Source organism: Enoplosus armatus, chromosome 12, assembly GCF_043641665.1.
Source record: "Enoplosus armatus isolate fEnoArm2 chromosome 12, fEnoArm2.hap1, whole genome shotgun sequence".
NCBI classification, from domain to species: Eukaryota; Metazoa; Chordata; class Actinopteri; order Centrarchiformes; family Enoplosidae; genus Enoplosus; species Enoplosus armatus.
Window position 1 is genome coordinate 23,796,910 of NC_092191.1, and position 14,110 is coordinate 23,811,019.

At 44.3% G+C, this 14,110-nt stretch overlaps 1 protein-coding gene across 1 annotated transcript in view; it reads right to left on the minus strand.

Moving 5' to 3' along the window:
• piezo1 (piezo type mechanosensitive ion channel component 1 (Er blood group)) overlaps positions 1-14,110 on the minus strand; it is a 77,073-nt gene that overhangs the window by 39,112 nt on the left and 23,851 nt on the right. Inside the window, exons 3-7 of the mRNA XM_070916564.1 lie at positions 8,526-8,691; positions 8,137-8,282; positions 2,865-3,095; positions 1,728-1,941; positions 113-284 (exon numbers count right to left, since the gene is read on the minus strand). Coding sequence (XP_070772665.1) covers positions 113-284; positions 1,728-1,941; positions 2,865-3,095; positions 8,137-8,282; positions 8,526-8,691 — 929 coding nt within the window. The remainder of the gene's footprint in view (positions 1-112; positions 285-1,727; positions 1,942-2,864; positions 3,096-8,136; positions 8,283-8,525; positions 8,692-14,110) is intronic.

Genomic DNA, 14,110 nt, shown 5'->3' on the forward strand with positions numbered 1-14,110 from the left:
TTCTACAATTTTTTTATTTACCAAATACAACAAAACAAACAAAAATGTATGATGCTCTCTCCGCTATGGACACATTTCAGTCCGTACCAATAAAGACGAAAGTACCAGATACCTGGTTAGGCGTTCCATGACATCCTGTCTTGAGAACAGTTGCTATGGTGATGTAGAGGAGGAACAGTATTCCTGGGTTGACGTAAACTGGCCAATCGTGATCTGCATTAAGGTTGAGGTCATAGGGCGAGGAGCAGTTTCCTGGTATGATGATGTCCTTCAGACCAAAGAGTCTAGACAGGAACAAATATAAATACAGACAGGGGTTGGGGGGCGGGGGGTTAAAGACAACAGGAGGTGATAACTTAATGGCATGTTGAACAAATGGTTATTAACATGGTTGTGGCCATGGGTATGTGGAGCAGCTGAAGCAGGAGGATTAGGAGGGATTTGGACAGTCAAATGATCGGGGGGGGCAAAATCAAAGAAATTTATCTTAAAACTTTGAATGTGAGCAAAGAATGGACGAATTAAAGAAATGCATATGTGTTAAATATAAAGTATAACATGTATTATTCTACTATGCCAACTAACTGTCACACAAATCTGACATTACACAAAAAATCATGATGAACTTGACCTTAGAACATTTGAAATTCGACGCTGTGAAAACTGTGATATGACAGTTGCCTTTAACCTTCTCTTTCATCTTCTTCTGCATGAAAAGACAAGGGATCTGGCTAACGGCCCATGTGCGCCTCAAAACCGCATCATTCGTAGCTAATCATCGTCACCCGCTTCACACTTTTATTTCACCAATAAGAAAACCACAGACTCCAAGCAAGTCCAAGGAACGCTGTAACAAGATAGTGGCACATCTGACACGGACAGGCAATTAGCAGCAATATATGAGTGGTATGTAATAAAAATAGATTTGGAATAATGATACTCATGAGACACTATGGTGCTCAGATACAGCGTGTGCAGGTCAACTGAGGTAATGGATAAGTTCAGGGTTCTTGGGAGGACTACAGCAAAACATTGAATTAATGTTGCGTAATGTTAACGGCTCATTGAAAACATGACACCTTGATTAGTGGAACACGTTGGAGTGAATGCATTAATATATTACAATATAAGGAAAATATCACCACATCTCACCCTGACACGAACCCAGCTTTGCCTCGAACATTGTGATTTGTTTCTTTCCTGTTCCCGCCTGTTACTTTTGTTGTTGCCAGGCCAGTGTCGTCCTGTTCTGATACCATTTCAAATGTAGCTATTACAAAGCCGCATGTCATCCCCCCTCTCTCTATGTATTATTATTATATATTCTATTTATATTATCTCTATATATTGCTTTATAAAACGTAACCAAATAACCATTAGCCAGCTGATCGTTTAGCTATAAATATGAGCGCATTCATAACAAAAAGAAGTACCGGATCGATAAGCATTATCAATACCAAACCCTACTAATGATGAAGCAATTGGTGATTTTGTATTCCACCTCCTGTATTCAGCCTCTCTTCCATGTTGCGCTGGGCTGCGGCTGGTTTGCGCCAAACGCCTATTCTCACCGAAATTGCACATGCGAGTTTGCTGCAGCCACATATGCGACTGCACCGGGGGTTTAGACTTTGGGTTTGTGTCTTGCATCCCCCCGTTTCAGTAAAACAGAGGCCTCAGTGTTTTATGTGAATTCATGGTGACGTAGTTTTCAAACGTAGTCTCACCTGGCCCACAGACTGTGTGGGGGGAACAGGGCCTGGGCCAGCAGACTCTGGTACAAGTACAGGCAGACCAAGTGACCAGAAGTGAAGAAGCCCACCATCACGCACAGTGCGTTGAACCCCAGGTGACTGATGGGAAGGTGGCACGCCCACCACGTGCACACGCCAATAAACAGCAGGAAGTAGATGGCAGAGAAGGCAGAGGGCAGCGTGATGCCTGTGGGGGAAACAGAAAAATGTATGTTGCCTCTTTCCCATACTCAAATTTCTATGACAGATATATCCACTTCGCCCGGCAGGTGTGATGGGAAAAAAAAACGAATTTGTGCTGTTAAATGAATAATTCATGCACATAGCATACATATACTTTAGGCTTTGCTCTTTAAATAACGGCCGTGTCATCTTAATGCCCTAAACATACATTCAAATGTCCAACCATATTGTTTAAGGCTGAAATGTCAAAATGACATTGACGACAGGGAGTAGGATAACCCTCCCACATTGCTACTGGAAATCTCCCACCTCATCCACTTGGATAGAAGTATTAAGTATGATGACAAGTACTTATAGGGTGGCTGGGAGGCAGGATCTATTTAATGAAGTATGGGTACATTCCACTCCACTAGAGCAGCTTTTCATGATTCACAGTTGATAAAAGTCCTTATGTATCTTGTCCTGGCCCTTTCTGCAGCCCCTCAGCCCCCCCCCCCCCCCCTCTGTCTGAAACAAGCCGTTTTAGACAAACTGAACAACCTCCAAAAACTTGAAGAGTAGTTCCTGAGACTGAGCGGGTGGATGAACGTCCCTGTACTTGGTGGGTGGTGCTGTGCCTGGATCAGATGACCTGCTGAGGGGGGGTGGGGGGGGCGTGGCTGAGTGCTGTGACTGTGCAGTTGTGACATCACAACCTTATAGAATACAGGCTATGTGCATTTCTCCATGGACTGAGCGTTTTGATGCTTTCCCAGTATTTATACAGCACCGAGACCTGCTTTATAATCAGACAAGACATGGAGAGCTCACTTTCTACAACATGGGACCTTTAAATGATGAACGTAAAGAGCAAATCTGAGCAGAAATTTGAATTTGAGCACCTAGTGTGAACGAAATACCACTGAAATGTTGTTACACAGATCCTACCAGCCAAAGCCAGCAGGCTGATGGCCAAGATTCTCCCCAGGTCCCGCAGAACTTTCCGGGCTGAGGCCTTCAGACGCTCAGCCAGCTGCTTGGCCCTGGTTGCTGTGGAAACCTCCCTTTCGGGGTCACCAGGTAATGACCTCTCTTCTTCTTCATCTTCATCTCCTGATGCCTCTTCCTTAGCATCATCATCATCATCATCGTCATCATCATCATCCTCCTTCTCCTCCTCTTCTGTCGGATCATCTTCTAGCTAAGGTGGGAGGGGGACAAAAATAATAGTTACAGTTGGTATGGTCACACATTCAATTACATTCGTGTAGGCTTTGTTCAGTTACACACACACAAGAATATACTTCCATGTAGGTCGGGATGTATTCACGAAACTGACTGGTAGAACTGGGAAAAACTCTTTAGACTGAGTCATCTGCCATGTCGTCAGGTCAATGGTTACGACATGCAATGAAACAAAGTGCGAACAAAATTGGTGTGTAACTGATCTTTATTAGTCTTTATCAGCATTTACTTTCCAAAGGTAAGACATACTAAAGTAGATATAACAGAAAAAACAACAATATTGTTGTTTTAATTCAATTGAGATGAATCTGATGACGTTAGTAGCTGCAGCAGCACTTCATCAGATCACCGGTTGCCACTGATGTGCCGAAGATCATAACATACAATCTTATGACATTATCCTATTAATTCTTTAACTGACATGTTGTGTAATGGGTCATATTAGAACCCTGTATATCATTGTGCACGTGTAACACGTTCTAACAGCATTTGGCAGTCAAAAATTGGCGATAAAAGCACTTGGATTTGGATACGTTGAAAAGGGGGTTGAATCAGGTGCTCCTCGGATCGAGGACAGCAAACTTCCATGGATCGGAAAAAAGCAGCCGTCGTAATGAACTCTTTGAGCACTGTTGGATGAACAGCGTTTGATCCAAGAGAGTGCAGATTCCGTGATCAATGAAATCAAAAGCTGATCTAAAATCTAGGCATTCAGCCCCTAATTTACTTTGATCAAGGTCCTTAGAACCAGTGGTCAGTCAGTCAGTCAGGACTGCAGCACTCCAACTGCTGGCTGGAGGAACCAGGTCTGAAGGCATGTCGAGAGCAAGAGATCAATTGGTTATTTGCTAAATAATCATAAGTCTGATCAATTCAATGTTAATTCAGTTTCAATTCAATTTTATTTATATAGCGTCAAGTCACAACAAAAAAAAGTCATCTCATGACACTTTACAAAATAGAGCAGCTCCAGACCGACTCTTTATAATGTTATTACAGAGACCCAACAGGTCCCACCATGAGCAAGACCTTTGGAGACAGCGGCAAGGAAAAACTTCCTTTTAAGAGGCAGAAACCTCAAGCGGAACCAGACTCTAGGTGGGGGGGGGGGGTCATCTGCTTTGACCGGTTGGGTTGGAGAGAGAGAGAGAGAGCCATAGCAGCTATAATTACAATAAGAAACAATTCTCTCCATGGATCTCTCGCGCAGAACAACAGAGCTTCCCTAAAGCCAGCATTTGGTAAAAAAAAAAACGTGTTCTACTTGTTGCCATACAGCTCTTGAAATGTGTCCCTTCGATATAAACATTCAGAAACGTGGATGTGGCTAGGGAACGTGAAGACAGTACCTCAGGAAAACCAAACATCCATCCAACTTCTTTCCAAAAGGACTGGATGCATGAACACTCATCTAAAATATACACAACGTGGTCCACCGGTAGCAAGCCACACTTCCCTTCAACAAAAGTACGGGGACCCAGTTCATTTAGATTTCGGCTAGGGAAGTTCTTTTCCATGGAACTCCTGAAGCAATGCGAGCAATATGGAAACGGAAAGGCAAATAGTGAGACGTTCTCAGACAAGTCACCCATATTTACGTTTGGATATGTTTTTTTTTTTTAAATGAATCGATAAGTTGCTTGTAGTGTGCTCTGTGCACATAAATGCTGCGTTCACATGGGTCACCCGCAGATAAATCCACTTCCAGCTCTGTGTCTGCCACTGATGTTATGCAGTAAGTTCGTCATAGATGCCGTCCCACCACTTCTTTATTTCAGGATACCTGGATCCCCTTCCTATACGTGTGCAATGTTTTTTTGGGTTCACTAAAAAAAACAAAAAAAAAATCAGAAATGTTTGGTTTCACCTCAGCAGGATTCTTCTTATTGCGTACGTAAATGTTTATTGTATGGAAAGTTTTACAGGACCACCGTTCCTATCGCGCTGCTTATACTGCGGTATGGGTGTAGTTTATGTGAGGGGGCAGCAGCCCAGGGGTTTTAATGGTACACTTAACACAGCATGTTGTCACGCTTACTCTCTCACTCACTCTTAAGTACAGGTTCCATCACGAAACGGCAACATAGGGTCGGACCCAGGAATATAAATAGAAACCCCCTCCATCTAGATGCGCATACACACACACAGAGTAATCTAATATCCCGTGAACTCACGGTATAGAGTACTGAAGTACCAGCAAAACACAGCCATGATACGCAGTAACAGGTGGCAAAGATCGTATGCTTCTTATTACTGAGACAGGAATATCCCACAAAGTCACCCCCTTGAGAGAACCCTCTGAATTACGGAATGAAATAATTGTCATGCGACTGATGATCCCCGTTACATAAAATGCTTTTCAGAAGGGGTGAAGGAAACCTTTATCGCTCCTGGGGGGATCCGCTTTGCACAAAGAGCCTAAAAGAATATCAACAACAACAAAAAACACCAACAGCCACACATGAGTCTCGTAAAAAAGAAATGCTATACCTTCACCCTGAGGATAAAGGTGCATATTCAGACCGCAGGGAGGGGGGGCGCAGCGAGTCTGCTATGATCTTGTGAGCTGCATTCATGGTGTACTGGTCTGCCATGTAAGTAATAACGTACATTGGCTCCCCAGTTATATTGCCAACCCTGTCCAGTTTGTTCTCGTTTTGCACCGACAATGCATACACTGAATACAAAAAGGCCAATATGCTCTGAATAGCTATCAATAACAGTGCCCAGGTACTGTATAGCTTCAATGATAACCATTATTGTTCATAATTACAGGAGACAGAGAGAAGATGGCTTTAGTTTTCTTTGTGTTGTTAATCTCAGTGCATCTTGTGGCCTTAATAACCATTTTGTCCTGAAGGTGGCACTCGAGGAAAGCTCATGAAGCGTCCAATATAGAAACGGTTCTCTGGGGAGCACGACCGTAGTCAGAACAGTTCATTGCAACCTAATTGTATGTGTCCAAGTGGACATTGTGTCCACCCGGAGATAAAGTGGTTTGCACTTGAAGTTCATATTTGCTGTGTCTTTATTCTTTTGTAATGCAGAAGAGTCTCAGGAACAAAAGGTTCGGCTAATGCCTACTTCTACCCTGCTAGAGGACACATGATCCTCAGTAGATCATGAATATCAACCAAACATGTCGTGAAATTCCAATCCTTTGTTTTTGCGATACCTTGTTACGGAGTCAAGGGGACGTGAAAGGTCTAGGGATCATCCTCCGGGGACCATAAATACCCAGAGCAAATACCATGGCAATCTAGCCTGTAGTTGCCGTGGACACACCGACCAACAAACCGGCAGACACTGCCGTCATTTAAACCTGTAATGTTTGACTGTTAATCCAGTTTGACTGTTTGTCACATCAACATGAAAGACCTCCCAAAACTTGAATATGTCTCAACTGCCCCTCTCAGATTCTCAGATACTCATATTCCATTGTTTCCGTCTCCTTTACTGGCCTAAATCTGATTTGTGCTTGTTTGTTTGGGCAGTTGCCCTGGAAATGGAAAAGAATGAAAGTGAGGAGGTAAAGAGAGAGAGAGAGAGAGAGAGAGAAGTGGAAACACACAAAGAGAGAGATCAGACTGAGAGAGACCTGGAGTATGGAGATTAATTATAGTCTGTAAAATAACAGGAAGGAGGAATGGTAACAATTAGAGCTATAATATCTGAACACTGTTTCCTATAGAGTGATAGACAGACAGCATATCTATGTGTATGCGCGGTAGCTCAGTTGGAAGTGAGCGGGGGGGGGGGGTTCGTTGCTGTCCCAAGTATAGGCGTGCTTGCAAGGCACCCTTGTTTCCCCCAAAGCATCACATTTAACCACTAGAAACGGGTTCAGACTGCTGCTAGCCCTCATGGCCCCTCACTCCGCTGTCCTCAGGTCTGTGAGAGAATCCGTCACATGTAACGTCAGGCTAACTATGCCTCTACTGGCACATTGTTTACTAGAGGTCACTGTTCCAGAGGCAAACCTTAGAGCCAAATGGCGGCTGGCTTGACCGCAGCAATCCTCTGGCTTTAACTAGCTGTCACATATTAGCTGATTCATTGTTTTAATTGCCTGTTCATCTTTATTGCCTGTGTTTTTATTTTTCAGGGGAACTTTTTTTTCCCAATACAAGTGTTTCAGTGATAACGTTTCCTCTTTCCGTTCAGGTTTTTGTTTTTGTTTTATTTTTGATGCCAAAATCACTTTCCTGGCTCCACATCTTTCACGTTCATTCTGCTATAAACGTACAAAAAGAGGTACCCCAATGTCTTCAACTAGTGTGAGCTTTTGAAGTGAGCTCGGTTTTACACGGGGGGGGGGGGGGGTGGCGATCACTATCAACTCGCAGAGGCTAATTCAATCCAGATCTGTTTTCAACTTTGTGCGGACGGAGACGGAGACTTTAACATACAACAGCATCAACGAGGCACTGACAAAAGAGAGAGAGAGGGCAGCCATGTTTATACAGGCCGAACAACAACAGTGGAGCTGTAAGAGGGATACAAACACACTGTACCTACAAAGAGAGGCTGCTTGGCAAAAAAAAAAAAAAGTGAAAAGAAACTTGCTGGGATGGAACAGTTGACTGTTAAAGCCTATTTCTGAGATTATCTATACATTCTGGGAGTAATCTAAATGGTAACCGAAAGATAAAAGGTGTGGCTAAAAAGAAATGATGCCAGAAATTAGGAAGAAAAATAGCCTTATCAGTTCTGTTAGTTACTCATCAATAAACATACAATAGAGTACAAACAATAAAGAAAGTGTTAATGTCATTTAGGACGGACCAGCATTCAGGCTTGTTTTATTAGTCACTATGGCAACTACACCAGGTGCTGTAAAACCTGACGTAAGTGAAATGAGGCTACCTGATCGTGCCTCATGACCTTATTACCAAACACTGTGTCAACTTTGCTTTTACCCCAACAACATGCCTCTCACTTTCATTAACACACACACACACAAACGCACAATGACTCACCGACGTAATGTTGGCAGCAGCCACCATTTCCCTGTTCCTGACCAATCTGCTGCAGAGCACGGTTGTTACCAGGGCAACCAAACACACACCCAAGTCAGGACACAGGAGGCGTAACACGCTCCAAGGATCATCCAAGGGAAACCTTCAAGACACACAACGGTCAAGGGACGTAAAACATTTCGCAGACAACGAAAATGTGAAAATATTCTGATATTTCCTCAAATATTCGACGCAGATTTTGCCTCAAGTTCAAAGATTACTTTACTAAACAACAATGCTTTAAGTTCTGTTTTTCCAAATGCTTTCGTTCAATAGACAAACTTGTTTTTAATCAACACCCTTTCCCCCAACCAGTCATCCAACCATCAAACACTAGTTTACATACCTGGACAGTCCTATATGTCTGGTTATGGTGTCCCATTGCGAACAGTTATCACCTATGGCGATGTTGAGAGGAGGATGCGTGTACAGTACTGTCTGGAAGCAGATGTGAGCCAGCACAAATAGCAGACTGGTACAGAATACCGCTCTGATAAAGCGACCGGTGTGACCTGTAAGACAAAGAGAGACGTAGAGGGTCAAACGTAAAAAGTCAACGGACAGTCAAATACAGCGTAATAAAAACGGAACTCAGTTAAATATACAAAGACACGTGAATACAAAGTCAACTACACAAAATCAGAGTATTTTAAAGGCATGCTGATAAAATCCTCTTGTTAACCGACTTACGCGGAGTCGGATGACAAGATGGGATGTGTTTAGCCTAGCTTAGCACAAAGACTGGAAGCAGTTGAAAATTGCTAGCGTAGCTCCATCAAGAGTGAAACGTAAGATAGTTAGTTCTTTTTTTATTTCTGTGTCATGCCAGACATCTGACCCTCCCACACCACCATTTCCTGGTGATATATATACAACAACTCCTCCACCAACCAGTCAAGTTACAGTTTACATCCGTATCTGAATACTTTTGAATTGAATAAAAAGATATAAAGAGTATTTTTCGGCTGAATGGAAGTTATCACCATATTGATGTATGATTCCAGTGAAAATAGGCTCAATGAAGGATTATCAGTGATATATTGGAATCGTCCGGTTCAGTCTTAAATTATGGTTAAAAATCTATTTTGAGGTCACAGTGACCTTTGACCTTTGAGTCAAAAGTGTCACCTATTCAGTGTCCGACCAACTGTGAAATATGGTCATCAATTCTTGAGTTATGGCCAAAACCAAGGTCACAGTGATAATAATAACAATAATAATAATAACAGATTTCAAATCAACTGTACACTGAAAAGAACTGCTTCATACCTACATTTTATCCTGATAAAGATCATCATGTCCAATATAATCTATAAAACAGTGCACAAGACCCATACTAAAAGTGTATGTGCACACAAAAGCCAAAAAATGGCGTGCACACGTGGCTCTGCCTCATGCCCCGCCCTCTGCACGCCCACATTCAACCATAAATAAAGCACCACGTGAACACTGATGCATATAAATGAGCCTGCTTTTACAGGCACACAAAAACAACTTAAATCGCACTTGCTGGTGTGCACAGTATTAGAAGATATCATCAGAAAGTGCTGTCGCTCTGTTCTGCAGTTCTTTGATGCTATTTGATGTCATCTTACAGTCCGTGAAGACAACAACACCCACGATCCCACGCTACTTCACGAGTACTGAATACTGATAAGTATTGTATGTGTATCCAAATCCTGTTATATCTTATTAGTCTGTGCCATAGAACTCCGTTGATGTCCAAAAAACTATTCAAATTTGTCACTTCCAACTTTGTGGAAACAGTTTGGGGAAAGGCCCTTTTCTGTTCCAGCATGACTGTGCCCCCCAGTGCACAAAGCAAGGTCCATAAAGGCATGGTTGGATGAGTTTGGCGTGGAAGAACTTGACTGGCCCGCACAGAGCCCTGACCTCAACCCCGTTGAACACCTTTGGGATGAACTAGATCGGAGATTGCTCACAAATGCTCTTCTGTATGAATGGGCAAAAATTCCCACAGACACGCTCCAAAATCTTGTAGAAAGCCTTCCCAGAAGAGGACAAGCTGTTACAGCTGCAAAGGGGGGGGGGACCAACTTCATATTAATGCCTATGAATTTGGAATGGGATGTCATAAAAGCTCCTGTAGGTGTAATGTGTAGGTGGCCCAATACTTTTGTCCATATAGTGTATTTGTAAGCTGTTTTTTAAAAGTTCACATCGTCAGTGGGAACCAACCAAAGTCAGAAAGTATTAAAACACAGACCAACACCAAATACAGAACTAACACCAGCCAGTCAAGGTTGGTTTCTCTTCATCTCGACCACGATAATTTCCTAACATTAACAACCACGGGCCCTAAAACCGCGACCGAGTCATTATCTTCAACCAAACCATGATCTTTCCCTAAACCTAAGACAAACATGGTGTAGTGTACGCACATCCAAAAATCTGGTGCTGGATTACAAACCGGAAAGAATCAAACAAAAGATCTGCACACTGTATTTCAATTTAATAGAGCAACATTTCGTCAAATCCCCAAGCAATACATAGGCACAAACACATTCACCACTCAGGTGGTTGTGATCTGCATGACTGAGAGTCAGTCTACTCTCTAATCTAAGATGGACCAATCAGGGCAGAGCTGGACAACGCTGTCTGATACTTAGCATCCATTATCTGAATCAATCATCCTCTTGCTGAGACATTCACTTTGGCTGACATTGTTGACTCTCTGGAGCATCTTTGGATCCGGCCTTCCTCATACTGCCTATCCCCACATTTTTCCACCATGTCACCGCTACGTTTATTATGAGACTCATCTGAACCACAAATGCGGCATACTCTATTAAACTGCCTGGCTGGAACACTTTTATTTTGAGAGAGGTGGGATGGAAACTCTTGCCATGTAATCTTCATTACATCACATGCAGGTGACACCAGGGGGCAACAGAGAAACCACACACACATCGGACTGGTCTCTTGTAACTCAGTATTCTGCCTGCCATGCAGGAGACATCAGACTACCAGAGCTCACGACCTCCTTTCCGGTTTTCTTTTGCAGCTTTTTCAATGTTTCATGTTTTACTCTTGCAAACGCCGCTGCTGTCTGTTTGAAACATGATGTGAAAATGCACAACATGAAATAGAGCAGAATATTATGACTGTGGAAGTGGAATGTAAACAGCTTCACCAAACTGTTTTTTTCCGTTATTTTTTTCTATTGAGTGTTCACGTCACGCTGCTCTGCACCCACGAAACAATAACAAAATTTCCCGGAGGAGCCCACTCGTCATTTGTTGAGCTAATGTCATGCGTCACTGCGATCGGCACAGCTGTTTCAGAGCGATGACATCAGTGATATTGGGGGGGGGGGGGGGGGGGTATTAATCACCACATTGCACTTTGTGAAACTCTTCATACATCAACCAAATTTAGCAGGAGCGCTTGGAGGTGTTCGCACTTTGCGTCAGTTGTTGCATTAAAATGGTGCCCAACGTGTTATTATTATTCATATGTCAGTGCATGTAGCAGACATAATAAGTATCCAGTCCTGAGGACCACTGCATGATGATGATCATATCATAATGATGTGACATGATTCCATGAAATTCCAAAACCAGATCCGGGGATGAGTATTCACCGCGAAGGTGATGGAAGTGTTCGTTTTTGAGGTACTTTATCATGAACCAGGGGAAACTTTGGGCCAATCCACATGGCAACTTCATGGCAGTCTGGCCAGCGGTTGGTGATCTGACCTCGCCATCTGAAGCAGCCAGAAGAGATTGTGTACATTTCAACACGTTACGTGCACGGCAGGTGTCGGACCTGAGCTCGGCTTCGCTGCCGTCGAATCGCTACAGCCATCAGCTACAGCATGTCAGCGCTGGCCACTGCACACGTTACACAGCGGTGTAGAGATGCAAAGTTAGGTTTTATAGGGCGACGTGTGCATGAGTGGCGCGATCCACGATAAAGCTGGGATGAAACCTGTCACAGGCTGTCAGGAGACCCGCGGCGAAGAAGGCTTTCAGCAGCCTCATAAACAAGCAAGGTCGTACCGGCCAATTCTGAAACGTTGAAACAGCGACTGCAGGTGAAAGGAGATACTCAGAATAAACATATTTTTCCCACTTGACTCAAAGCCGAGGCTGCCAGAGGAGGAAAGGGGAGGGGGCGGCAAAACTAGACAAGACTGTAGAGAAGCATGGACGTAGCACCCGTGAACATCACTGCTTGTCCTGACCTTTCAAGTTTGCGGACCCAGAACGTCCTGCGACGAGCAGGTGGCAACGGCAGTCATAAGCCGAGACACTTTTCAAACCAAACACGGCTCAAAGCGTACTTCTTGGACGCAGGACGTGTGAAGCTATATGGGACAATAAGTCTCCAAATCACCACTGAGACTCACATTTGAAGAGGTACAATTAGCAATGGAGACTTCAGAATCAGAATCAGAATCAGAAACTGTTTATTGCCAAGTAACATACATTACAAGGAATTTGCTGTGGTCTGAAGGTGCTATTGTTTTGATAACAAATAAGTAGAATATAAAAGCTAAAATAAGAATAAGAATAAAAATAAAAATAAAAATAAAAAAATAAAAAAATAAGATAAGATAAATAACAACAGTGCAGTGACCAGAATAAAGAATAAGTAAAGTGTCCAGATAAAGTGTCCAGTAGGGGGTGGGTGCGTTAATGTAACGCAGTGGGGACAGGGGTGATGTACGTTAATATAACGTAGAGCTTGTGTTTGTGTTCTGGGGGGGGGGGGGTCAGTGAGAGTTTGTCAGGTTGACTGCAGAGGGGAAGAAACTGTTTTTGTGGCGGGAGGTTTTGGTCCTGATGGACCGCAGCCTTCTGCCAGAGGGGAGGGGGTCGAACAGATGGTGTCCGGGGTGGGAGGGGTCGGCAGCGATCTTCCCTGCTCTCCTCAGGGTCCTGGAGGAGTACAGGTCCTGAAGAGATGGGAGGTTGCAGCCGATCACCCTCTCTGCAGAGCGGATGATACGCTGCAGTCTGCGTCTGTCCTTGGTGGAGGCAGCAGCGTACCAGACGGTGATGGAGGAGGTGAGGATGGACTCTATGATGGCAGTGTAGAAGTGAACCAGCATTTTTTGTGGCAGGTTAAACTTCCTCAGCTGCCTCAGGAAGTACATCCTCTGTTGGGCTTTCTTGATGACGGAGCTGGTGTTCAGCTCCCACCGGAGGTCCTGGCTGATGATGGAGCCCAGGAAACGGAAGGACTCCACAGTGTCCACTGCAGAGTCACACAGGGTGATGGGGGCGGGTGGGGCTGCGCTCTTCCTGAAGTCAACAACCATCTCCACTGTCTTTGAAGCGTTAAGCTCCAGGTTGTTGCTGTTGCACCAGGTCACCAGGTGGTCAATCTCCCACCTGTAGGCAGACTCATCCTCTCCAGAGATGAGTCCGATGAGGGTGGTGTCGTCCGCGAACTTCAGGAGCTTGACAGACTGGTGACTGGAGGTGCAGCTGTTGGTGTAGAGGGAGAAGAGTAGAGGAGAAAGAACGCAGCCTTGAGGGGAGCCGGTGCTGATCGTCCGCGAGTCAGAGACGTGTTTCCCCAGCTTCACGTGCTGCTTCCTGTCAGACAGGAAATCTGTGATCCACCTGCAGGTGGGGTCAGGCACGTTGAGCTGGGAGAGCTTGTCCTGAAGAAGAGCCGGGACGATCGTGTTGAAGGCAGAGCTGAAGTCCACAAACAGGATCCTGGCATAGGATCCTGCGGAGTCCAGGTGCTGGAGGATGAAGTGTAGAGCCAGGTTGACGGCGTCGTCTACAGACCTGTTGGCTCTGTAGGCGAACTGCAGGGGGTCCAGCAGAGAGTCTGTGATGGATTTGAGGTGGGACAAAACCAGGCGTTCAAATGATTTCATGACCACAGAGGTCAGGGCGACGGGTCTGTAGTCATTTAATCCAGTGGGCCCTGGTTTTTTGGGGACGGGGA